Source organism: Arvicanthis niloticus, chromosome 2 (assembly GCF_011762505.2).
Source record: "Arvicanthis niloticus isolate mArvNil1 chromosome 2, mArvNil1.pat.X, whole genome shotgun sequence".
NCBI classification, from domain to species: domain Eukaryota; kingdom Metazoa; phylum Chordata; class Mammalia; order Rodentia; family Muridae; genus Arvicanthis; species Arvicanthis niloticus.
In genome coordinates, this window is record NC_047659.1 from 19,433,044 (window position 1) to 19,459,826 (window position 26,783).

Consider the following 26,783-nt stretch of genomic DNA (forward strand, 5'->3'; position numbering starts at 1 on the left):
TCATGAACTCTGACACACTCATACACACAAATGTGTAGGCAAATGACATCTTGATGAGGTTTGTATAGCCCAGTCAGTCACTGTTGATAAGAAAATTTTTAATACTTACATGCCTTGGTTGATCTTCTTCTTTATTTTAAATTTTAAAATTAATTTTCAAAATGAAATGCAGCTCAGATATATAAAAAAAAATTAGTGCTGCCTCACCCTGCTGCCACACCATAGGTCAGTGCTGCCAATCTTCCTGCAGGCCTGGACCAGCGCATGAAGACATCACTAATGCAATTCATGCTGTTCACCCTAATGGGTGAAGAGAGCCTGCTGACTGTAAACATGATGGTGTTGCCCTGGACATAAACTCAGAGGCTGACACAGAACTAGGAGGTATACAGTATCCTGGGACTTTTGCAGATTCTGTGCCCAACCCCCACCCCCACACACACTATGTGCTGATCAGGTAAAATATTACCCCATCTCTGTGCAACAACAGGATATCTGAGATGATGCTCAGCCATAGTCCAGTATTTATGGTGCTTCAGAAACCTCAAAACAGATGAATCAATCACTCTTTGCAATAAGTACTTGCATATAAGGGTGGACCTTGGAAGAATGGGAAGGTAGTGCATTGTGTGAAATTCCCAAGTAGATAATAAAAATATATTAAAAATAGAAATGTACACGAGTAATGCAAAAATTCACATAGACTTTTCACTAAGATTTTATTTTTCTAAAATTTTACCATCAACAGGGATTGGATGAAAATGGCCTCCACAAACACATATATATGAATGAATACTTAGAATCCAATTGGTAGAATTGTTTAGAAGGGATTAGCAGGTGTAACCTTAAGGACATGGTATGTCACTGAGGTAGGATTTGAAGTTTCAAAAGCTGTTGTTATACTCAGTTACTGCTCACTGACTTGTGTTTGAAGATCAAGTTGTGAGATCTCAGCTACTGCTCCAGTGCCAAGTCTACCTGCCTTTGTCCTGCTCTATGCCATGATGGTCATGGACTTTAACCCTTAAAACTGTAAACTCTAAAATAAACTTTTCTTCTGTAAGTGTCCTTGTTCAGAGTGTATTATGACAAAAATACGAAAGTAAGACACCTACCTTTACTACATTCATCATTATACACATACACACATACAAACACAAACACACACATAATATTTTCATATATATATATATAATATGCATCTGATATATATGTGTATGTAATTCTGTATAATTAGTAATATTTTAACCAACTTTATTTAGTAGCATATAGTATGTAATATACAATATACAGTGGATAGTTTATAGTGTATAGTATGTAGTACATAGTGAAAAATGTATAGTATGAATTTATAGGTAAAATGAAAGTTAATATTTTACCTTTATGCCAGTTAGCTTCTATAATAAATTATTTCTCAGTGAGTATTTCTACATAAATTATCCCAAAGTGGAACTGCAATGTATACCATGAACTATTACATATATTATACAACAAGAATTCTTTCTTTGTTATACCCAGGAGTGATTTTACTGTATGCCATATAGTATGTCAACTATTCTGAAAGACATTGACTTGAGGTGACCACACTGTTATTTTAATAGTGCAGGAGACACAGCCACTAATGTGGCTCTGAGACACAGAGGTGGATATTTAGTTACCGAATACTTTATATTTTCATTATTTTTTTAGACCTAGTTGTCTATTATTCCTATACTATGATAGACCTCACAGTTTTAAAACATTTAGTATCCACAAAACCTTATTTTTTATTATTTCTTTTTATTGAAAACAGATTTTTTTCTTACAAGATATTTTTATATGGTTTCTACTCTCCCCGCTATTCTCCACCTCCCCTTATCCTCATCCTAAAGGTTTTATTACTAAATCCTTTATTTTATGACTTATATTAGAAACATAATGATAAAGATACCAAAGAGAAAGATAATAATGTTAAAGCATTGGTTATTGAAATATACTTGATGGGAGTATAAAAAAGTTAAAAAAAAACCCAGACTTTTGGTGTGTAAATATATTTTATATCTAATCAATAAGTATGTATACTTTATAATAAAGTCTAATCTACTCTGTTGGATTCTAGATCATGTGTTTTTAATTATGACCAAATATATTTATACTAGATGATACTCAATAACAATGTCAATAAAAACTGAGCTATAACTATTAAAAGATAAAGCATAACTGTAATGAGACAAGCAATATACTAGAAGAACACACTGAAGACTAGGGTTTAAAGGAAACTAAAGAGGAAATCTAAAACAGAAGATAAGATTTCAGGAGATTATCATCTGTCAGGTAAGGTATGTGTAAGCCTCCCATCTAGGTGAGATATTCTCTATTTTAGCAATTTATAATAAAAATAAATGTGTGATTCAGTGTTCTTTTCTAATAGAAGTTTCCTGACAGCTTGTATCTATTGTAAATGATGTATCTTACAACATGATTGCTCTCCATGTGCTAGATAGAAAGCACTTGTTTCTGTTAAAAATAGTTTTCAGTTTGTCAGTTACTTATAGGAAAACATACTGCGTGACAATTCACTATCAACAACATTCAGGCATAAATAAAATTTAAACCCACAAACTTCAAAAGTACTGAGAATCTTTACAATTTAGGCTACAAGAAGTGAAAATGACTGAAAAGAAAATTGTCACAAAAATAAACAGTAATTGGCAGTAATCACAACATGCTGTACTGCTCTGGATGGGAGATTCATTCAGGGAATATGGAAATAAGGTTCATGCAACTCATGTCAGTCATTTTTGAACTGAAAACTCTCCTCTTGGGGTTAACCAAGACACTTTTCCCAAAAAAACTCACATTCCAAAAATTGGAAAAGTGCTCTTCACATGCACCAGGGAACAAACTATCCCTTATTTGTGATGAAAATGTAGCTCTCACGTAAGTCTGTGTTATGTAGCAGTTGTTTGATGTGCCTTATATTGCTTCCGTTTTTATGCAGGCCTCACACTGAGCCCAGCCTATGTGGAGAAATGCACAGTGATGGGCCATTGATCTGCTCAGTGTTAAAAGCCATTTCCTTCTGTCAAACTGTGTCTTCAATGGTAAGAAAAGCACAGAGACTGAATCTACACTCTACTCCACAAGAAATGGTAATGGTTACACACCTCCTTCTCACAGCCATTATCAGCTGCTTTGTGTTTGAAATTGAATCGTGAGGAAATATTTCTCCCTAATGCTAGCTTATTAATGTGGCCTAAGGAGGCCTGGGAAAACAGAAACCTCATCATTATCATCACAGTAAGAAAAATTTTGTCATACATTATATATTTATGAAAACTACTCAAACACTCTTGAGTTCTGCCTCTGTGGCCATGAAATGGCAATAGAACTTTCTAAGGGGCACAGACTTCCATTTAGGGAATATAAGGTACAAGAAAGGGATTTTTGGTTCACCAGTAACTCAGACACTGATGGTTGGTGGTACAATAAGCCCAAAAGAAATGTGCTTATGGACTTCAATTCTGACTAAGAATGTAGGATTCTTCGACAATAGCAAAACATCCCTTAGTTTCATTTCCAAGGACATTAGCATAACACACTTTATTTTTATGTCCGAGGACATAATATCTTGCACAATAGCATAAACTGTAGTTACTCTAAGGAAAGTCCTTGACTTCCTGAATGATCCACATTATAGTCATATGGCCATTCACCACAGGCAATTTCCTTCTTTTATTTTAAATATTTTAAACATTTATATAATGGTTTTAAGTTTATAAAAAATTTAGCAGAAATAGTTTCTCAGAGTATTGAGCTTTGTATGTCAGTAAGATATTATTTTTAGTTCACATTAGAGTTAATAAATCTACTTCGGTACATTACTACAAACTTATGATCATAGTTTATATTAAGACTATCTGTATGTTGTGTAGTTCTAAATGATTTTGAGTTTTGCTTTGTTGCTATGTATTATAATGCCAAATATTGGCCCCCAAGATCTGGTTGCCCCTGAGATAAGGAGATCCTTATGTATACCAAGAGATTCTATGTATCCTACCTCCTTGATTTACAACTTTGGGTAAATAAAGAAGCCTCTTGGCAGAAGAGAGGTAGGGTGGGTATTGGTTCCCAGTCTTGGGGTCTGAGGCAGAGACATGGGAATGATAAGAGAGAGGTAAAGAGAGGAGAAGATGCCATGGGGTAGTTGAATCATGAGACCACGCCATGAGCGCTGGCCAGTTGGATTAAGAGTGGCCCAAGGGGAAGATGGCAAATTATAATTTAGGATTACTGACAGAAGTAGACAAAATAGAGGATGAATACCTACCCAGCTCTAGAGTTTTTAAGGCTAACTTAAATATAAAGGTTTTGTGTCTTTTATTTGGGAACCAAGTAATCAAAGGTAGGGTAGAAACCCCCAATTAATTTATGCTACCACAGTAAGCTTTGATAAATGTATAGTTCTCTGTATTCATCTGAGCAGTATCACACAGTCATTTCAATGACACCATTTTCTCCCTACTTTATCAGCTTACCCATAATTCCTCCCTACTACCATGCTGTAATAACCATGGATCTTTTCCAAAATGGCTTATAGTTTCTTCTCATAAAAATTTGGCTACAAATTGTACAACATTTCCTAAAGATCTTCATAGAACTTATATGAAATTGTAACTGTTCTCTTCTAAGAAATACAACTATAGTGTGTACTTTAAGTCCCATTTCTTTCAGGGTCGCTACGTAATCTTGTGGATCAATGTTGACATGCCAAAAGATTCTAATCCACCGCTCCTTTAATTCTATATGGTCAGGGTGACTCACTGTGGAAATAATGTGGTAAATAATACTGTAGGCTATAGGCCTGGCATGCTGACATATACCCATGCTCCAGGAACTAGAAAGCTGAATCATGAGAGCTGTGAGCACCATGCCATCCTCAAAACAGTGTGTTCAAGACTCAAGGCCTCTCTGAAGTACAAAATAAATCTAGTCTAAAAAAATGTTTTGAAAGGAATATGCTAACTAAGGGGTGGCACTCTTAAGCTTGAATCTTGGCTGCAATACGCAGTACTTTTTGGTTTTTGGTTTTTTGTTTGTTTGTTTAAAAATCAAAGTCAAGTAATCTTACCTGTTCAAGGTCTCATCTATAAAAGAACACAAGGGAAAATGGAACTCTATGTACTTTCTAGGATACTGAAAGATCATTATAACAGAAGAATTCCTTAGGAAAAATAAAAATTTCAGTCACATTGCTTAGTATAATATTCCTGTAGTTTTTCTTTTTAATTTCCTCTCTGAATGTCCTTCAAAGAAAATTGGCCCTATGGAAAAGGTAAAATTTACATTCTGATGTAGCACAAAGTACTAAACAAAGAACTTATACACTGTGAAATTATTTTTCTATGTTCCACAGAAATGACAAAACAGGTCAGTGTTTTACATAAATGAAGTTATGGTCACAGGACGAGCTAGGGCACTTAAAATTTTACATGGCAAGGTGTTCCATTCAGTCACTTTCATCATAAAATAGTTCACAGAGCACACATCAGATTACCATATTAATCAGGAAAAACACTCAGTATTAACATAGCAAGGAAAGAAGTAGAACAGGAGGCCTTATAAGGTGTTGCGTCATAATACAAATGCTAACAACACTTGCTGATCAATGTATAATCTGATGCTCTTCTTAATTGAAATGCAATTTGATCACTTCTTGGAAGATGCCTCTATCCAGATATGCTACCTAAGAACTGTGAGTTTAGAGCAAGTAACTCTGAGTCTTGAATGTTGCTGGTAAGACTACCCTAGGAAAGGATGATTTTGGTCTTAATTATGTCATTTATTTGCTTTCAATTAATTATAAAATAATTGTATAATCTATTGATATGCATTATTACTTATAATCAGTTTTAATGAAATAATCAAAACTATTCCTTTAAACATATAATATTTAATCAAATTGTAAATAAAATAAGACTGGTAGTGATTTTTTTTTTAAAAAGTAGTCTAAAACTCAGACATGGGTTAAAAGTTTTCTATGCTGGACAACCTTGAACTTATATGTTATCAGTCTGTTTGGGACTGTTTATCTTTGCACATTATAAGCATTAGAGAATTGTAGGAGCAAGACGATCTAAATAAGACATACTTTACATCAAGTTATCTGTTTTTGTATCTATAATTTTACTTATTGTCAACCCTATGTTCAAGATTGAGACATCACTATTAAGCTCTAAAGCATCAGTTATTCTGTAAAGTAGAGGCTTTTTGTTAAATTTTGTATGCTACAAAAAATAAAGCAAAGCTGTCACCCACTCAGTTTCCATAATAGTTTTGTTGAGGTGAATATCACCTTTGCCACTGTTATTGATGCAGTTGCCACTGCCATCTTTGTCTTCATCATCATCATTGCTACTGCCATACTTATCTAGCACCTGCAGGCCTCCTATAAAAAGCATCAACATATCCATCAGAAAGAATGCAATTTAATCTCAAGCACTTCATATTCCACAGCACACAGTCTCATGATATTGGTCCCATACATTTCTCTCCTATTTTTTTGGAAGTGGTATTAGCTTTATTTTTCCAATTATTTTTTTCTAATAGAAAATTCCCTGGCTTCAGATATCTACTTATAAGTCCCTATTTTTACTGTCACCAAGGGCTGCACGCCTCAGCAGAAATTGATTCCACTTTTAGATATACAAACAAATTCTGATGAGTCTCCAAGCCTCAGTTATAAAATCTTCATTTACCTAAACATGTAAGGTTGAAAGGACATACAAAGAAAATCTATGACTTCTCTAGAGTCCAGTAGGAGAACATTGCTCTCTTTCATCAATGAGGGGATGGATATAGCTCATCACAAGATATAAAGAGCATCACACAGGAGGATAGGCATAGGAGAAAGTGGGACAATGGGAAATGTGAACAATAGTGAACACAACCAGTGACTGGTGACTGTGCTTCCTGAGAAGAATATGTATACCTCATTTTCCTTTGTCTTGTCCCAACAAAGTGGCCATGGATATGGCCTGACCAGTAGCCATTGTGTCTGCCTATCTTTTATATTCTACAGGACAGTATTTTGTTACATTTTTAGTTATTTGATACAGAGTAGGAAGCACTAGTGGTTTCAGATACTGTCATTTGATTCACAGATTGCTATGCAAAAAATCAAACAAAAACAACTATAACAAAAACTGCACATCAGTTGGAGGTATTGTACTTTGTTCTAAATGGAGTGTATTCAAATTATGGAAAGAGGTACATGTACACATCTCACAGCCGAAAGGTAAGATTCTGATGAGCAAGTATGTAGTATAAACTCGTGTTCTCCTTTCTGTGAATTGTGTTTTAAGGATCAAATTACTGCTTATGATAATTCTAGGATCCCATGATTCTCTTATGCATAGCAAAGTTAATGTATACTCTAAAATATAACTTATTTTAAATAACCAAATTAACAAGTTAGTTAATTCTTACATATACATCAAACAAGTTTTAGATAAAATTATAAACACTTTTATTCATGAATATATGAATCAAAACCAACTCAATTTAGATGTTCTGCTGTCATGTGTTAGACTCTTAAGATAGGGTCTGAACTGAACTCATAAAATTAACTGACAAGGACAGAAACATGTTAGTTTTGTTTTCTTAGAAAGCATTAAGTTTTTTATGAATCTAATGGGAATTTTTTGGTATGGTTACTATTTAACTTAAGTATAATTTTACATTTTCATTTGTGTACAAAGACCCTTATTTCACTGATAAAAGATCCCAAGAACCAAGTAACACCAATGTTTGACTGTTTTTCTTGCACAGCAAAATAATCTTGAGTTAAAACTACATTTCCAACTCTTGCTTTTATCCTAAAGTGAGGCCAATTTCACCTCAGTGGAACTATTAAGAGTCTGGCTCAAGGGAAAATAGGTTTGGTTCAATACTCTGCAAGTTTCAGCAGTCCAGCAGCACAAAACACAGCTCAGAATTAAAGCTTAGAGCTCCTTTCACATCTTTTATAATTGAGCCTGATAAAACTGTAAGTTGATTTTATATATTAAAATGTAGAACTGTACAGGCAGAATTGTAACAGAGAAGTATTGCTTTCTTTTAATTTTTGTCCTTTCCCCTTGCTATTTCATAACTTAAAATTTGCTTGGGTTGTAAGATTTTTATTTTTTTACTTAAACTATTATTGAAATGAGGAATTAAGGAAGGAAGGAAGGAAGGAAGGAAGGAAGGAAGGAAGGAATGAAGGAAGGAAGAAAGGGAGAGAGTGAGAAAGAAAAAGAAAAGGAAAGAAAGAAAGAAAGAAAAGAAAGAAAAGAAGAGAAGAGAAGAGAAAAGAAAAGAAAAGAAAAGAAAAGAAAAGAAAAGAAAAGAAAAGAAAAGAAAAGAAAAGAAAAGTGCCTAGTAGTTTTAAATGTTTCAGAATTTGGGGGAAATATTTTTCAATGTTCTCTTAATATCTGAAGTGTCATGCACAATTTTTTGTACACCTAGTATTACAAGAATGCTGTGTAACTTGTCTTGATTCTCTCATCCCACCTAAGCACTATGGGTCTCATTCATGTACTGCAATAGCAGGCCTGCTGCCTTCTATCCAATTTCTGTTTTACAGAACTCCCAGTGGGAAACAACTAGAGAATATCTTAAACTACTTGAAACCATAAACAATCCTTCTCTATTATTAGCAAAGACTTTTAGAATGTAATCTATTCTATGGCAAAGAGTGAAAAAGCTTTCAGGCCACTTGACAATCATTTTATAATGAAACAAAAATGTACTTACCATTCATTACTCAGTTATTTGGAAATTCAGATTCCCCAGAATGGTGAATCAATCAAAGAAAGTAAAAACTACCATAATTTTCAAAAAGGTTTTAAAGGAAAAAAATCAAGATAATAAATATGTTATCAGTATGATACCACTCAGTGTCTCAGTGTCACATAACATTCTAAGGGCACACACAAATCTTACATACATGAAATAATATTCCAAAGAAAGCAATTATATCACCCTGACTGAAAGGAAATAAAGAGTTGAAACAAAATAATACTTTTGCACTTTTCAAATATGCTGAGCTTAGTAAAAGAAGATTGCTCAATCCCTGAGAGTAGATGTTTAAAAAAGAACTTAAAATGACAGAGCAGATGCGTTTATGTCTTACACCATGTGACACGGCATGCTTGCCTGACCCCTGTTTATTTCTATGTAGTTGGGCTCCATCTACTAAAGGCAAGGAGCAAAAAAGCCATCTAGATGGAGAAACATATCCATTCAAACCAAGATAAAAGAGGAAAGTCAGGTGAGGAACCTTTTCTACACTCAAGGAACAAGCATGATGTATCACAGCCAGATAAGAGTTAGTGTGGGAAGAATTTGGCTCATCTCAGGGCTCTGCTGTGAGGAACCTAAATGTAGAACAGTTTGAATTAAGTTCTTAAGTAACAAACCCTGAGGCTGCCTGATATCTGTAACTTTAAGTAAGGCAAAAAAAAAAAAAAATTATAATCAAAAAAACCAAACACCTCAATAACAACAACAAAATACCCACCCCCTTTTTTTATTTAAGCTATTACTGTTATTTCCTGATACTCCTCCTTTCTGAGTGGCAGCATTACTTTGGCTGTGAATTCAGAAGCTTTCCTGAGAGGCTAGGCAAACACTGAATAGGGTTAATTGAAACAGAATTGTGAACCTAGTAATTTAGAGACAAGTTAAACAGACCTGCAAAACTCACACAATGAAGAAAGAATCGATATCAACATAGCGAAGAAGAATCAGGACTTTCTTATCTCTTCCACAAAGTAAACTTTATTCTTTATGTTTTAATTGAATAGAATTACATCACTTTCTGTCTCCTTCCTCAGACCCTTCCCAGGTCTTCCTCACTCTCAAGTTGATAGCTTTTCTTTCTCTATATTGTTATATATATATATATATATATATATATATATATATATATATATGTATATGTATGTGTGTATGAACACACATATGTATGTATATACTATATATACACATATAGCCAGCTAGGTCCATTTTTCATTGTTTGAGTATATAGGTTTTAAGGGACTTTTAAAGTGATTATATTTTGGGGAATGATGTTATATGATAAACAGGGCAGTTACATCAGTTGGGATTACATTTTCAGCCAAGGGTGTGGGTCAGGAGAACTACCCTAAATCTCCAGCATGTCTCTAAGCTCATCCACATTTAATAGATACACTGCAGTAGTACGTAAAAAAAATATGATAAAGCTGTATCACCCACCATTGAAAGAAAGGGCAAGGGAGCATGTAGACTTGTAAAGTGGTTAATCTTTCACAAGACTGATGATGAAATTATTTTGTGTACAAAATTGTTTTATGGGGCCACAGCCTCCATTATGGAGGGGCTCTTTTCCCAATAGCTAGTCTTGTTCCTAGCAGCAGACATCAGTTCTCAGGACTCTTAGTAATCTTAGCCTAGGTCTAAGATCTTTTCCTCTGAGGATTTGATCACTTCTGGAACCAGGCAGATAAAGGCCTATGGATATTCTCTTTTGGCTCCTCTCATGAAGGTTTTCTCTGTTTCCACATTTGCTCTAGTCTTCTTCCTGCCCATGCTGCTTTCTTTGTCACTGCTAATCAAAGGTCAGCCATGGATGCCAGAACTCCAAACCAGTCTCTGTTAGGATAATACAGGGAAAGAGCTTCCACTGAGTCATCCCAGGCCCCCAGGATCACTCAGGGATGAGTTTATCCTCCTGTGGAGAAGATCCTAGCAGGTAAATAGAATGCAGGGCCACAGTGTAGTGTGATGTTCTAAGTTCAGGCCTGGAGTGTATGGATTAGAATTTCCAGTTCTTCAGCTCTAAAGCAGCACTGCTCATTCCTGCCACGTCTACAGCATCAAGTATAATCATGATGGTGCAAGCTCCACAATCTGGGTTTCTGGAGGTGTTCTATTTTCTGTCCTACCACAAAGCATGATCTTCAGCTGTCAAGCTAAGACACTAAGGCACATCTAGCACCTGTATTAACAATGTCACTGAGCCTCCAGTCTAAATTTCCGTTGTCAAACCTCAAGCAAAAGTTTTGCCAATGATTTGGGAACCAGGCCAATATTTAGATTGTTGGCTGCCAGGCCATGTCCAAGTTCCTCTCTGCTGTTTTCCAGCCTTCTACTGTCTCTGTGGCTTCTTCATGTATCCACAGGAACACATACTACTGAGAATAGTCACAGAAAAACAATAAAGGAATTAACACAGTTTCCCCAAAAGACTTCTGTACTGAGATCCGTAGCCTGCTTCTACAGTCTTAAGAAAGACTGCAGATCAGTCAAAGTCATTCGTTTAGCCCACTGCACCCACACAGATGGGTGATTTGACATAATTGGAGGTTTGGCCTTGAATCATTTATAGTAGCACTAGTACAAGGGGAATGGTAGTTTCAGGGGTTCAGTGGGGAGTGCTTCTCCCGTGGCCCTGAAAGCAGCAATTCATCAAGGCTTGGGGCTACAAAAACTGTCAAAGAAACTGTCAAAGAGTCCTGGCCAGTGCTGTCCCTTCAAGAGCCAGTGCAATCAGCTGCAGTCTTTGCTTAGCTGCTTCAAAGCTACCATGGAGTGTTCAAGGTGCTGGCACAGGCAGAGTCTGCAGGTGCACCAGCTTTTAGACTGATAGTTGTTTTTGCTCAAGAAACCTCAGGTAGCAAGACAGAATTCTCAGAGCTGCTAATTAGGGAGTTGCTAGTATCTATGCTTATTTGCAGGAAGATGAACATTAGAAACAGTGGTTACAATATAAGCTCAGCATTAACACTAACAATCATTTTAACAGTGCTTACAGGATGGTGCTTTTCTGTGCCTTCCCCCCAGCAGTTTGTCTCAAGTAAACTTCTGAACTCTAAGCTTATCCAGGATTAATATGCAGAATGACACACACACACACACACACACACACACACACACACACACACACACACTTTTACTCTCTTATGAGGTTATGCACTCAGTCAGCAATTTCAGAAAAGAAATTTGAATCTCAGAATGGTAGGGCATATTTCCTTGGGTCCAAAATACTCTTACCAAAGATGGGTAATACTGATATATAGTTAATTCTCCATGAACCCAATTGCCAATCAGGGAGTGATTAGATTCATCCAAGGAGGTAGCAGAATAAAAAACAAAAAATCCCCAAAGAAACAATAAAGAAAATATTAAAACCACAAAACCCTGACATTCTCAGTTATTTCAGCCCAACTGTTGAAGAAACAGATCTTGAAGAAACAGGTCTTGTGCCTGCCCAATTTATCCCCACCAAACTCTTTTGCCATATATTATTAATACTCAACTAGATGTGTCCTTCCCTAAGTGCAGCATAAAGTTCATGAGTTAGAGGTTTAGTTTTTGTTTTTGTTGTGTTTTTTTGTTTTGATTTGATTTTTTTTCAGTTTGAAGGTTCCTATGTTGTTATTTTGAAAATAATCCACACTTTTGTGTGTTTTTTGCTTGTTAATATTTCTTAATGAGTTTCTGTTTGCCTGTTTGAGAAGAGAGAGAGGGAGGGAGGTAAAAAGAGAGAGAGAGAGAGAGAGAGAGAGAGAGAGAGAGAGAGAGAGAGAGAGAGAAAGAGAGGGGGAGGTAGGGATGGAGGGGCAGCTCTTGGATTTGGGTATATGGAGAGGTCAGAAGATCTGGGAGTTGTTGGGGAACATGATTAGAATATATTATATAAGAAATTGTTCCCAATAAAAGAAGAAAAATGTGAAACAATTATTTTTCATAAACAACCTTTACTAGAAAGAAATTATCAAACTCTTTGTATCCTATGTAAGATTTATTGCTTAATAAAACTTAAAATAAAAGTACTTATGTATGTAGCAATGCATGAGGAAAATATTTCCTCTCCTCCATTCTCAAATCTATGGGTAGCCTCTCTGCCTTTCCCCTCGAATGCCTTCAACCCACTTTGTTTTAATTCCTAGGAGATATCTTTTTTCCTATTTGTTTGTTATTCATCTATATGTTATCATAAATAAACATAGTCTACAAGAAATCAGTCTTTAGAGGAGACAGTTTAGCAGAAATAATCTGAAGGAAAGGAAATGCTGTCTATGATGGGGTAAGATGTAGTTCTAAAGCATAAGATAAGCAGAATCCTAGTGGCCAGCTGAAAGACTGGCTTTTAACGTTGGGTGGATGACCTCTCGGTCACCTTCCAACTCTAATTTTCCTCAGCAATAGGTCATTCTCAGTGAGTCATTGCAAGGAAATATTGCAGAAATTTTGAAAAGAGGAGGAAAGTCTTGAGAAATTTCTCTAAAAAATAGCCTGAACTGGTAAGTTCAAATAAGTAATTAAAATAAAAAAAAAAAACACAAACACACATCACTAAAAACATCTTTGGGGCATATTTGTTGTGATTGCCTCCAGGCAAATGGGGAGTCCATACGACATTTGTCTTTTGGATCCAAACCTTAAAGAACTAAAACCAACAGAGAATAAAATTTGAAAGGTAATGCTGCGAATTTTGGAATGGTTGTGAGGTACAAACTAAAAAGAAGGGAGAAGAGTCAAATCACAGACTATTCCAAAAAAAAAAAAAAAAAGATGTTCCTTCTACATGGTCTTTGAGACATAAGGTTATTCTGATTGTGTGCCAAGCCTCTTCAGGTCAGGACATGAGAGTCTGGTGAAATGACTGATATATTCTGATATTCTGCTATCTCTGAACAGTTAGAACATTCTGAGGGAAAAGCATATTTCCTTGAGGAATTGAAAATAAGAAAAATGTTAATAGCATAATATTTCTCTATTTACAGCTCACGTATAAATATTCTCTCCAAAGCAAATCCTATTGTGGACATTGTCTTCCCCCACCCCCCCAAGCTTCATTGTGCTTTCATCCAGAAGGCTATTTATACACAGCAGAGCTGAGCTGAAGTGTTCTGAGCTGCAAACGATATCTACTCACACACTAGCAGAGCAGTTTGTGCTTTGCTATCAGTAGTGATCATGACTGAAAAACTGAGTGAGAGTCAGACCATACCAAAAAAAAAAAAAAAAAAAAAAATGCCAGACCTCCTATTGTGACAAATGGCACACAGCAAAATTACATTTAAGCAGTTACCAGGCCCCAAGGAACCCATCAGAGAATGTGTGCAAACAGTATGGGGCTTTCTACATCTAATTCTGTTGACAAAATGACAAAATATGGCTCTTTCTCATAATGACAGGGAGAAATAAGTTGACTGCAAGCATAAAGTATGCTGTTGCTAAGAATGAGAGATGACATTCATATTATGCTACATTTCAGTTGGCAGCTTTATTGAAAAGAGTCACATGATCTCTGTTTTTATGAAAGGCAAAGAATGTGGTAAGGAGAAAGGAAGAAGGCAACAGGTTCACCTCTGAACATTTAGATACACAAGGTGGACAAAGCTATCTGAAGGTCAACTTGAGATTCAGTTAACACCATCGGAGAAAAACTTGCAAGGTCCTACATTTCTAAAAAGAATGCCAAAAGAATGCTGAGAGCAAGCTTGCAAATCTGAGTTCTTTCTTACTACCCTTATCCAACCACCCAAACAAATCTGTTTAAATACAACTTCTTTTACTAATGCCTTTTGAAGCATCGCTGCAGTGAAGTAACCATCTGCTGCAAACACAAATAGTGCCTCATTCAAGAATTATGTTACACAGGCTTCCTAGCAAAGTTCTTACGTGCAAGCTGTTCTTGTCAAAATCAGAACCATTGTGATGATGCATCTTAATATTCAATCAGACTTTAAGTAAAGAGTGACAAAAGTCCACATATGGATGACAGCTGCTTCTTCAGTAAATATTTTCCCCTTTATTGAATGGAGGCTTATGGCAGTTTAGGATAAGTTCCATAAGACATTTCAGCCGAAATGCCTGAGGACTATGGAAATGACAGGAAGAGGAAAATTCCAGTTTTTCAATCTGCTACAATTTACATATTCAACACCAACAGTCCTTTCAGCTAAAGGAGCACTGTATGCCTTTGATGCCAGTCTCCTTGGCTCACACTGGTGAACAAGTGAATTTGGAAACTGCCCGAGTCTCTTTGTTACTCCCCTTTCTATTGTTCTGCCATGTTTGTGAAATATGGGAATTGTGTCTAAGTAGATTTTCCCACTATATGATCAAGGTTCATAGGAATTTAAATATTTGTGATCATATTTTAACAAGTAGTAAAATATTTGTAAATGATTAATAATTTTATTATTAAAAAGAATGTCTTATAAGGACTGTTTTTAAACCAATGAAGTAAGTCATAAATTTGAAAAACTAAACTATATATATGGATCCTGCTGAGTTCACTAATATTATTAGGTGTAAATATTAATAGTTACTTAAAAATAGTTTGAACTAACAAAGATATTCTTAATTTGGAGTTTTCTTGAACCTACACTGTAATTTGTTTATATATCCTAAATGCTATGGTGATTCAAGTCAGTAAAGAATGTGTCTTTCAAGGGGCTTTTGTGAAATTTGTCAACTCTAAGGTTCCTTGTAAATCTTCAAATTTTTTTATCTTTAACCTGATAATACTACATTGATGTTATTTGGGGACCACAGGCAATTTTGGGTAAAGGTAAGGTTGTTAGTATATTAGGCTAGGTCTGTGTTATGACTTTATGTATAGTCACTTTCTCCTCCTGCAATGCTGTTCAACACTTCTTTTTAAATAATATTAAAATCTTACTTTCTACAAACCCCTCTGTTAGACTTTGATCCATTTTTCATAAGAATATTTTCCGACCAGGCATGCTGAAGGTGACGTTCTTACCCTGCAATGGGATCCGCTGCTATGGCCTTAGGATTGTGAAGCTCCAATTCAATCAGGGTGACACACACAGAGCCATTGAAATTACAAACAAAGATCCGGTCACTGACATGGTCCACGAAGTAGATATTTTTGGTGAGCCAGTCAATTGCCATTTGTTCCACATCTGAAAAAAAATACACATGAAGAATAACTCAGTCACAGATGTAAACTTCGAATTATAGTCAGAATACACAAGTCTGACAAAGCCAATACAGAAAACAGTTTAAAAACAAGTTGTTTCTTTTGTGTCGTTCCAATAAATCCCGTGTGTGTGTGTGTGTGTGTGTATGTGTGTATGTATGTATGTTTTTGACTCTAGAGAACATGACAAATACAATGTTGATTAACACAGAGACTCACAAGTGGTCAAAGGTACAAAGATTTTGAGTTCATACAGTGCTCTGGTCTAAAATGGTCAGCTATTTCAGTCCCCTTTCCTTCAGGGTTCAGGAATCACTGCAAAGGAGGGCATTGTGATTTTTAAGAATCAGGCAGAAAACTAATTCTTGCTGAGCATGACATGGCTATTGGGCAATGAATTCAGGGATACTGTACAAGACCAATTCAGCCCAGATCCCCGTATGGATGGGGCAGGTACTAATAAAAACCCTTCATCATCTGTGGGGCTATTGGAAACTTATGGCTCCTTTGTAAGGCAAACCAGTTTCTTTAGAGATATGGCTCCTACAAAGCTACCTATGCTCCAGTATTTGGTACTACACACATGAGCATACAAGCAGCCCTAAGCAGACACATAAGGTTGAAACATGAACTACATCAGAGAGGGATAAAAAGGAATATATAGTGGATAAATTGGAGGATAAAGGTATGAAGATGAGTTTGATCAAAACACATTATATGCATATACATAATTCTCAAATAAGACAAAGTAACAGAATAGAAAATATATAGAAATTATAATAAAAGAAAGCTTTATGATATCCTTGCCTAAAGAAAAAGACCCACTATTTTAAAAGAAAATTAAGGCAAGGTTACAGATTTTGTCAGTGGCATACGTAGGCACTGAAATAAAAAGAAAGAAAAAGGCTTAATCGAGGATTATTTTCCCCAATATTTCAATACCATGTTATATAATGAGGAGGAAACTACTTCATATCTGCACTATCTAATGAGGTAGTCACCATATCTATTAAAATTTAGCCTTTATATCTGGTATAATGAAACATCAATGCATTGCACTTTAATTAATTTCATTTCAAATTCAAATAACACTGATTGCTAACAGATACAATAGAAAGATCAGCCACATTAACATATATATGTTTTATTTGAGTATTTTTTATTTTATACTTTCACCAGCCTTATACTGTAGTTTTTAATGTAGTTTTATATATGATTATAAATCTGTGGTATGCAATTTATAGTTAATGGAAAAATAATCACAATGATACATTATAACTATGAGATATTAAATTCTTACAACTATTTCACAATCCTCTCGTTAATATTTTTTAAATATCCAAAAACTAATTAAATTCAAAATGAGCTGGGGATGTTGCTCAGTTTGTAGAATGGCTGTCTTTTGTGAAAAAGGTTCTAAGTTCAATATGCAGCATTACATAATCCAAAAATTATCATGCATGTCTATAATAATAGCACTGGGGGGGGGGGTTAGAGCAGGAGGATGAGAAGTTTAAGACTAGTCTTGGCTGTATAGCAGGTTATGTTATAGATGTATAGATGTTATGTTATATAGATAACATAACATCTATATAGATGTTATATCTATATAACATAACAACTATATAGATGGTTATGTTATAACCATCTTAGGTACATCAGACCTTTCTGTATCCCCCTGGCCCTACCAATCCCTAGAATCCCAATATAAGGAAAAGTACTTATGCATACCAATTTTCCTTACTGCTTTTAGACTACTAGTACTGCTTTGGCTCATTCAATAATACCATAAATAAAACTTGGATTCATCTTCAGTCTAGGCTTCTATGCTTTTAACTCTTGTAGATTACTGCCATCCTACTTATATTTCAGGAAACAACCCAAGAACCCAGTGATGATTGGCTAATATCACAGAACCGAATCCCCATGAATATTTTATTTGTCTGTGTATATCATACACTTCTGTGGTAGATGGCAATTTATCTATATACCAAACAAGTAAGAAAGTTAACAATTGACAATAAAATAAAATAATAGCAGTAACATGTTGTAATAAAATGTAGGAGAATATTGTCTCAAATTCTGTACCTGGAAAAATATCTTACAGTACTCATTTGATTCATGTTGGTCACAGAGGCTTAAAACTGTGCAAAGTAAAACAATACCTAAGAAGGACCTGGTAGATTTTTCAATACTCCTTCCCTTAGACTTCATAAGTATCTATGGTCAATTGATTCAATTGATTGCTTGGTGTGATGTGATTCAATGCATATGACCTACTGTGGCCAATCATGATCAACTTAATATACCTGGGAAGAGAGACCCTCACATGAATAATTTCCTCCCCCAAATTGGCCTGTTAGTATGTCTATGATTCATTTTCCTGATTCCTAACAGATTTAAGGCTGCCCAGCCTACAGTGGTGTTGCCATTCCTAAGAAGTTGGTTTGGAGCTGTATAGGAAGTGAAGCTGAACATGAATCTAGAAGCAAGCCAGGAAGCAGCATTTTTCTGTGGCTCCTATCTCTGCTTCTGTTTGAGTTTCTGCATTAGGTTCATTCAATGATGGACTGTGGTTTCCATTTCAAACTCTTGAGCTTCTCTGAATGATGAACTGTACGATGTAAGTAAGTGAAAAAAAAAATACTTTCCTCTTCAAGTTGCTATAGGTTAATCTATTTTATCATGGCAACAAAAAATAAAGTAGAAAAGCTACTCATGCAGATTTGATATTTAACGCTGAAGGAATTTGAGGAACAAGAGGGCTTCCTGACACACACCATCTGAGGCAGGTTAAAAGACACCAAAGGAAGAGGTACACTCTCTATTCTCAGTGGAAAGAGTTATCTGTGTTCCAACAAAAGAATAATGAGATCTTTGAAGGATCTCATTGCTAGGTTTTCTGAACTTTACTATCTTCAGTGCACAGAGCTGCCCATCATGTCTTCCTGTGACTTCCTTTGGCCCATAGACCTAATATGAAAACACTCATGTCTTCAGTTTTTTGAATGGCTTCTCTGTCATTTAAACAGATTTGTGTGCTTTTCTATTGTGAATCTCTTTTGTTGCTCAAAGTTGCGTGTGTTTTATAATGGAGAAACTTAGCTACATAGAAGAAAAATGTCCTGTGTTGATGTAAATTCCCAGAAAAAAATTTACTTATATTACACATTCTACAAAGATGAGTAACTGAGGAGAATATCAATTATTGTTAGAGTTGAAACATTGTAGGTTCATAGCCAAATTATCTTAGGTTATCTTAATCTCTAAATAGTAATTTATTGCCCACTTCCCATTTGATTAATGATCATATAACTAACACATAAATTCCTTTAGATCTACACACCAACTCAAAACTACGTAACTAATCAGCAGCATCCATGGCCTATAGCAGAGATTACTCCATTTTGCTACAATCCAGGTACTGTCTATTTCCACCAATGTATTTGAACAGTGCTCTGATTTTAGCTATACTTGTTCTGTCATGATAAAACTCTACCAATGTATACGTGCATTGTAACATGGTATTTGGAATAATTTGGGTTTGTGTTCCTGGGATATGGCCATTCATATTTTTCTACAGAATAATCTCTCTCTTTTTCTATTTGAAGTAAGAGCTATAGATTTCATGTTTCCATTTTACCCACTAAGAGCCTTCTTCTGTAACCTTACATTTTCCAATACTATGCTCTAGGATTCTTCCTCAGGATTATCTACTTCAGTGAGTGATGTTCCCTCAGTAAAGAGACTAAAACTGACAGTCATACCAGCATGAACTTTCACAATGGTGACCACCAGGAAGATAAAAGAGAGACAGCAGGAATTTTGTGGTAATTTCTACCATGTCCTACAAGGTTAAGAAGAAATTAGATATTACAAGTCACTGGACACAATTTGCAGCCTATCAGTAACAGTCTGACTCACATTATATGGATTTTATGCAACAATAAACATTTAAATATTTCCAAAGCTACCAGAAACCTTATTTTTCCTCAATCAGTCTAGCACTCAGGATAGTAAAAAGTCTCAATTATGATTTTTGTCTCAGGAAATTAGGACCAGGAGGCATTTCTGTCATTCAAAGTAGGCTTGCATTATTCTATCAAGCACAGTTCTGCACCAAAGCCATTTCAGACACTTTGATTAGAGATCCGATATGTGCCAGGCTCAGTCATCCACCCATCCCTTACACTGTAAAGCTGATGGCTTCAGTATGTGCAACTATAATTTTAGACAAAAGAGTTGTGGTATGGCAAAATTCATACCTGTCAGTACTTCATCACTTCCCAAAGATTCTTTTCAATGAAAGAGACAGTGAGATCTCAAAGAAAACATCTAATTAGCAGAATGTTTAGTAATTGTGAGAGTTGGTTAGTCTCTTTTTCTATGTCTGGAATTTCCTTCTGTCTTTAGTATAATTTGCATTTAAATCATAGAGTTTTGGCCATTAGACATAGTCTCTAAGCAAGCAAGTTATTAAATAGAAAAATATAGGTAATATTAATAACCAGAAAAGGACAAACTATAGAGTTCTTTGAACTAAAGGAGACAAAAAGACCTCAAAAAGTTTTTTCTCCAGATCATTGTTTATTGCCCCTCCTAATTACACAAAAATGAATCACACAGGTAGAAACAACTTTTTCCAAAGGCAGAAATCATAAGGGCAAAATTTTCTTTCTGAAGTAACTCATAAATTGATGGGGGAGTGGTGTTATTCTGTTTCAATTAAAAGATTTCCAAAACAATCCAAAAACTGTTGCTCAAAAATTCTATATCTTTTAATATAGAAACTGCTTATAATAAAATTCTCTGACCTTCCTTTTTAAATACTAGGTCATAAGACCTTCCTTCACTTCAGAGGAGTTCTGTCTGCAGCTGGAAGGAAGCAATATTACAAAGAAAGGTCAAGGATACTCTTGACAGATGTCCCTCCCAATATTATTGTAGCATCCTCTGTTGTCTAAATTCAAGTCAATATTGAATTGAGGAGCACAGAAGCAATAATTTAGAAGTGTGCTGTCCCTGTGTCTCCCTTTGGTGTTGTTTGAGGCAAAGTCTTGATGACCTAACGCACCTGGCCTCCTGAATTCTAGGATTAAATTATGTGCCACCAGATCTATCTTGTTACTAAATTTCTAAAAATTCTCCATTTCATGGAGATTTGTTAAATGTACTTGTATTGAGAAATTAAAATCAAAACTTCATGGAGATTCTATTTCACTTTAAAAAATACATAACAACAAACACAAATGAGGAAACATGGAAAAAGACTACATATACACTGCTAATAGTGATAAAAATTAACACATATACTTTGAAAATTAGTATGAAAATTTCTCAAGAAAATAAAAACAAACAGACAGACAGATAGACAGACAGACAAATAGAGACAGAGAAACTACCACATAACCCAGCTTTATAATTTCAGAGAATATGTTCAACAAAGTACAAGTCAGTAAAGGACAGCAATAATTGCACCTCTGTGCCTATGGCATTGCAATTCACACAAGTCATGTCATGGAAATAGTATAGACAGTATCTTACAACAGGATTATGAAAGGAATATTCAAAGACAATGAGTTGTCTTTATTTCCTACCATCAAAAGAACATCAAATTCAATGCAAATGTTTAGAACTTGGAATTGCCATAGAAAGGGAAATAAGCAAGTCTCAGATAGATGAATGTCACATTTTTTTTTCTCATACGTACATCCTCCCCCACAGTGAACTCAGGGTTATGGTTGAAAGGTGAGAATAAACAGGTGTAAAAATAAGTTCCATGATTTACTTTGATAATATTTTCTATGAACTTCACCTCTATGCCCAAAATATATACTCTAATAAAAGCAAAAGTTAAAAATTGTTGTGCTTTTCTCTTGCTACCTTATGCTTTGTTACAAAAGTGTCTACTTTTAACTTTAAGATGGATTTTGAAGCTACATGTTCCTCTCCTCTACCTGTTATGCTGGCTTTGTAGGTCTGAGACAGGGAATACCACATGACAAAGGGCAGACACAGATTCGAATCCTTAACACAGTAAGTATTGTTTATTAAATGTCATCATGAACACTTCACACTCACAATCCTAGCTGCAAATTCATGAGCACCCCAATATGACACTTCCTCAGAATATAAAAATAAACTGAAGGAGAGAATCATGCTACTGTTGGCATTCCTGCAAATTAATAAAAGACAAACTCGTAAGCTATTAAACCTGACCAGGCTTAGGTACTGGAAATACAACACTGTTCCTCTGGAAAAAAGCCTACATTCTTAACTACCTAATACTTCATTAGAGATTCTCTATCCCTTCTTTAAAAATGTGTTTTGTTGCTGTGGTTGTTTTTGTTTTTTGTTTTTTTCTGAACACCACTCCACTGTAATATCTCAACTTTATTACAAAGCATGATGTTTATATATAATGGAACTCAAATCTAATCGAGGCAACCTCTGACTGTCTAGGTTAGCATATATTCTCAAAACAGAAAACATGTTTTGAAACCCTGCCAAAGACCTGCAACCCAACATTCTTACATCATTTCAATCTTCAGTCCTCTACACACACATACTTTGATTCATTCCTATAATCCCTGCAAATGAACAAACTTTCCCTTTATCTTTGCAAAGAAGTAAGTCTGGAATCTTTCAATTAGTGCCATTCATTCTTCACCTCTTCAACCTAAAATTCTTTCCCTTTCTAATTACATCTTTGCATGTAAAGACTATGTAGCTATCCCTTGGAGGATCATAAAGGAGGATGCAAATTTTCTAGCACAGGATTTTTCATTAAGTAGAAGTTTTTCAAGTGCTGAGATTTTCAATAAGTAATGGAAAAATTCCACTATCTTGTAACTATCTAGAAAACTAAAGTATAAGTTGACAACAGTAAATGAAGTTAGACATTTTTCTTAGAGCCCAAAGGAAAGAGAAAAGTCACTAACAGTACTAGCTGTAGTGAGCTATGTGTCTTCTCTCTAAAGCATATACCTCAGTTCTTGGTTCACACATACACCCTGAACCTGCCATATAAATGAACATGGTATATACCTAGAAATACCACTGGATCCAGTGAGCATACCAGAGCTATCACACATGTCATGTGAACTCTCAGGTAGCATAGCTCAGGCATAAAACTTCTATTAAGCACACATGTGAAATTACCCTGTCCTAGATGATTTTTTTTGTCCAAAGCTAAAGTTATCTGGGCAAAGGAAACTCAATTGAGAAAATACCTCCTTTAGATTGTCTTTAGACAACTGTTTAGGGTATATTCTTTATTAATAATTGATGTGGGTGGCACAGATTGCTATGGGATGTGCCACTCAAGGGGAAGTGGTCCAGGGAGGCATAAGAAAGAACAAGGAAACCATGGGAAACAAGCCAGCAAGCAACATTCCTCAATGGTGTCTGTAAATAGTCTTTCATGCTTTTTTGCTTTGCAGCTAGGTAGATGTGATTTATTTGTATTGGTTAATTCTAAAAGGAAACTATTTTTTCTGGTTCTCTATTTCATTCTTTGGCTGCAAATATGTTCTAGCTTTAGTTGCCTTTTACATGTTATATTGGGTTACTAGGAGAACTCATTGTGCTCTGATTCATTTTACTTTCTGACATCACAGAGTCAACACTCCAGTGTCTGGTGCACAGGTGGTAGGTAGGCAGATTAAATTTAAGCATTTAAATGTGTCCTAAACCACAAGTAGTTCCTGCAACCCACCCCTGTTCTCTTCCCTTCTCATCTGTCTTCTGTTCCTCTCCTATCTTCTTGCCTAATTTCTTCTGTTATGCTGTGTTCCTAGAAGCTTGGCAACACATTATTAAGTCTAAATTATTTCTCTGTCTCCAGAATTGCTGAAATGATTTGAACATATTAGAAGATAGATAATCTTTCCAGAAACATATTCAGTAATTCATTTTTAGTTTGCTAAACCAGAAGAAAACTCATTGGATTATTTTAAGATAACTGTCTAAGGATAAAGACAAGATACCATTTACTATCTAATAAGATGCCTCTTTCATTTTATAGAACAAACTTTTATATGTTTTATTACATTTGTCTGATTTGTTTTTTCATCAACTAAAGATCAGCCAGAATTTTCTTTCATTTTTTCTTTGATATTATTCTGACTTTGGTAATTTATAATTTTTTAACTGTCAAAAATTATTAAGAACTTTTCTATTTATTTGACAATATCTGAACAGGTTAGCCACCTACTTTCTGAAACACATGGTAAGTTTTAAAAATATTTTCAAATTTGAAAAATAATAAAGGACTACAGAAAGCATTTTGAAGCTTAAATTTTATATGAACAAAATTATAACTATGTTTTTAAATTGCAAATCTCCCCATGAACAGATGATAAGCCTCAAGCTTACACCTGCATCACTTTGATTGGGCATCAGTCCCACATAGTATCATCATCTTTCCAATATCTTATTAATTAAATACTATGTATTAAGGTTAGCAGTTTAACAGTTAATTCAGTGAAGATTAAGTAAAATATAAAATCAAGAAAAAGGAATAATGATGTGAAAATTAACACTGATAAAAATGATGCATCTAACTTCCTCTGATGTAATAAGGTTTATCATATACTACCTGAATTGTAAGTATGTGACTTAAACATTTTGTCTTCTAAAAGTGTAATGTGGTGTTATGAATTGAACTATATTTATATTCTCCAACATTTTTTCTTATGACCTCAATACTCAGTATTTCAATAAGTCATTACATTTGGAAGAACAGTCTGTAAAGATGTAATTAGTGAAAATGAGCTAACGTTTTCAGTTCCAATCAAAGATGACTTTCAGCCTTCTAAGAAAAGAATTGGTGAAAGAGTCAGCAGAAATTTTTATGTGAAAAATGGTTAGTGCATGTATTAAGGCTCTTTTAATTGTCAAGTTAAATTTACTTTGTTTCCTCTTCAGTATTTAATGTAAGTTTCATTGATTGTACACTTTCTAATTGTGTTAGTGTATTGAAAGATTGCATGTCTGTTACTGGGGTGTATGAACTAGCTTTTGTTTTATTGCCCTGAGTTTTACAGAACCTTGGATTTCTGAAAAAAAAAAAAAAAAAAAAAAAAAAAAAAAAAAGCTTATAAGTACTGGAAGAAGTGAGTAAGGCTTTAAGCAGAAGCAAGAGGTTAGTGGACTTGATTATTACTGGTATAACAGTTTCAATTACAGTAATTTCTAGTACCACCAGTGCTGCAATTGCTTTGACACAAGAAGTTAAGACATCTACTTTTCTTAATCCTTTAGCAAAAAATGTTACTAATGTGTTGAGTATACAAGAGGATCTAGATAGGCATTTGGAACAATAGATTGATACTCTTTATCTTATTCAAATTACTGGAAGGAGGTTCAAAGTTTAAGAGTAAGGAATCATCTTAAGTGTCATGTCAAATACCAATGGAGTTGTGTTACTTCTACAATTTGTAATGATAGTCATTATAATTAGAAAACAAGTTTAAAGACACTTGCAGGGTATATGGCAAAAATCAAACACCTATCTGGATGTTTTAACTTTGCATAGTGAGATTATGAATTTAAAGAATGCTTCTTGGCAGAGCTTTGATGTTTCAGATACTGCTGATAAAATTATCCATGACTTGATGTCAGTATTTCCATTTTGGTCAATTTTCAAGGATGGTATATATAGCTTGATTATGCTAGCCCTTTTTGTCCTGGGAATATTTTATTCCTGCCCAATATGTTAAAGCTTGCCTTTAACAGCATCAACATGTTGGCAGACAAACTAAATGACTTGAAACTGAAAATGTGCTCCCAGACAGAATTATTAACTTAACAGGCTGAAAAGCCAAGGATGGGTAAGATTCTGCACAGAGCTTTATCAACCTTAGACATAACTGCATTGCTTTTGATAATGCATATTCCATGACAGGTAAAAAAAGGCATTCTTGTCAGAATGACCTAAGACAGGCTCAGTCTCATTTATGAAATAAAAAAGGGGCAGATGTGGAAAGCTTTTGGGGTTGTTTGGCAGGAATCTGACATTGGCCAAGGACAAGGAAATGAGCTTTAGGTAGGTATCTGAAATTAGGCTAGAGCAAAGAAGTATTTTCAGGCAAGAATCTAAATCTTAGGCTAGAACAAAGAAATAGGCTTAAGGCATGAAAATGACGGTGGTCTAGGACAGGGAATTAGGCTATGATATATTGGCCATCCTGATAAGCCCTTAGAAATAGTGATTATGGAAGTGATCATGGGACTTTTTTTTATTGCCTTGCTTGTTCTTTGACTATTTGTGTTTATTGTCTTGCTTGTTCCTTTACTATTTGTGTTTATTGTCTTGCTTGTTCCTTTACTATTTGTGTTTATTGTCTTGCTTGTTCCTTGACTATTTACATCTATTGTATTGCTAGTTCCTCAACCTAGAACTGACCTTAATACTTGCATGTAATTAAAATGGTATAAAAGCAAAAGTAAAATAAATAAAAGTTAAAAAAATCAAAAAAAAACAAAAGAAGAACAACAACGACAAAGAATGGTTGTGTGAAGACACTGTGTGGTCTTGCCAGCATTTACTAAGCCTAGATGCCATGGAGCCACTTCATTTGTGAGCATTAGGTTTATGGAAATTTCCAGATTGTTTCCGTTGTTTGCACTACAAATGCTCTTCTATTTTGACTAGTGTATCAAATTAATAAAATTACTCCACTACTGTTTTATAGAGCAATCCTTTCTTTAAAATTATTGAGAACAAAAAAAAATCTTTACTAGAAAACTCAAAAAGAAGATAATAATATAGCATGTCAATGGCTCTGAGGACCATTATCTAAGAACTAATATA

At 34.8% G+C, this 26,783-nt stretch overlaps 1 protein-coding gene across 1 annotated transcript in view; it reads right to left on the minus strand.

Moving 5' to 3' along the window:
- Window positions 1-203: 203 nt before the first annotated feature.
- The window catches only part of LOC143441123 (low-density lipoprotein receptor-related protein 1B-like), a 102,584-nt gene continuing 76,004 nt past the window's right edge, over window positions 204-26,783 (minus strand). The window contains exons 4-8 of the mRNA XM_076928221.1: window positions 15,788-15,950; window positions 14,592-14,632; window positions 6,335-6,427; window positions 5,111-5,126; window positions 204-300 (exon numbers count right to left, since the gene is read on the minus strand). Of these exons, the coding sequence (XP_076784336.1) occupies window positions 204-300; window positions 5,111-5,126; window positions 6,335-6,427; window positions 14,592-14,632; window positions 15,788-15,950 (410 nt within the window). The remainder of the gene's footprint in view (window positions 301-5,110; window positions 5,127-6,334; window positions 6,428-14,591; window positions 14,633-15,787; window positions 15,951-26,783) is intronic.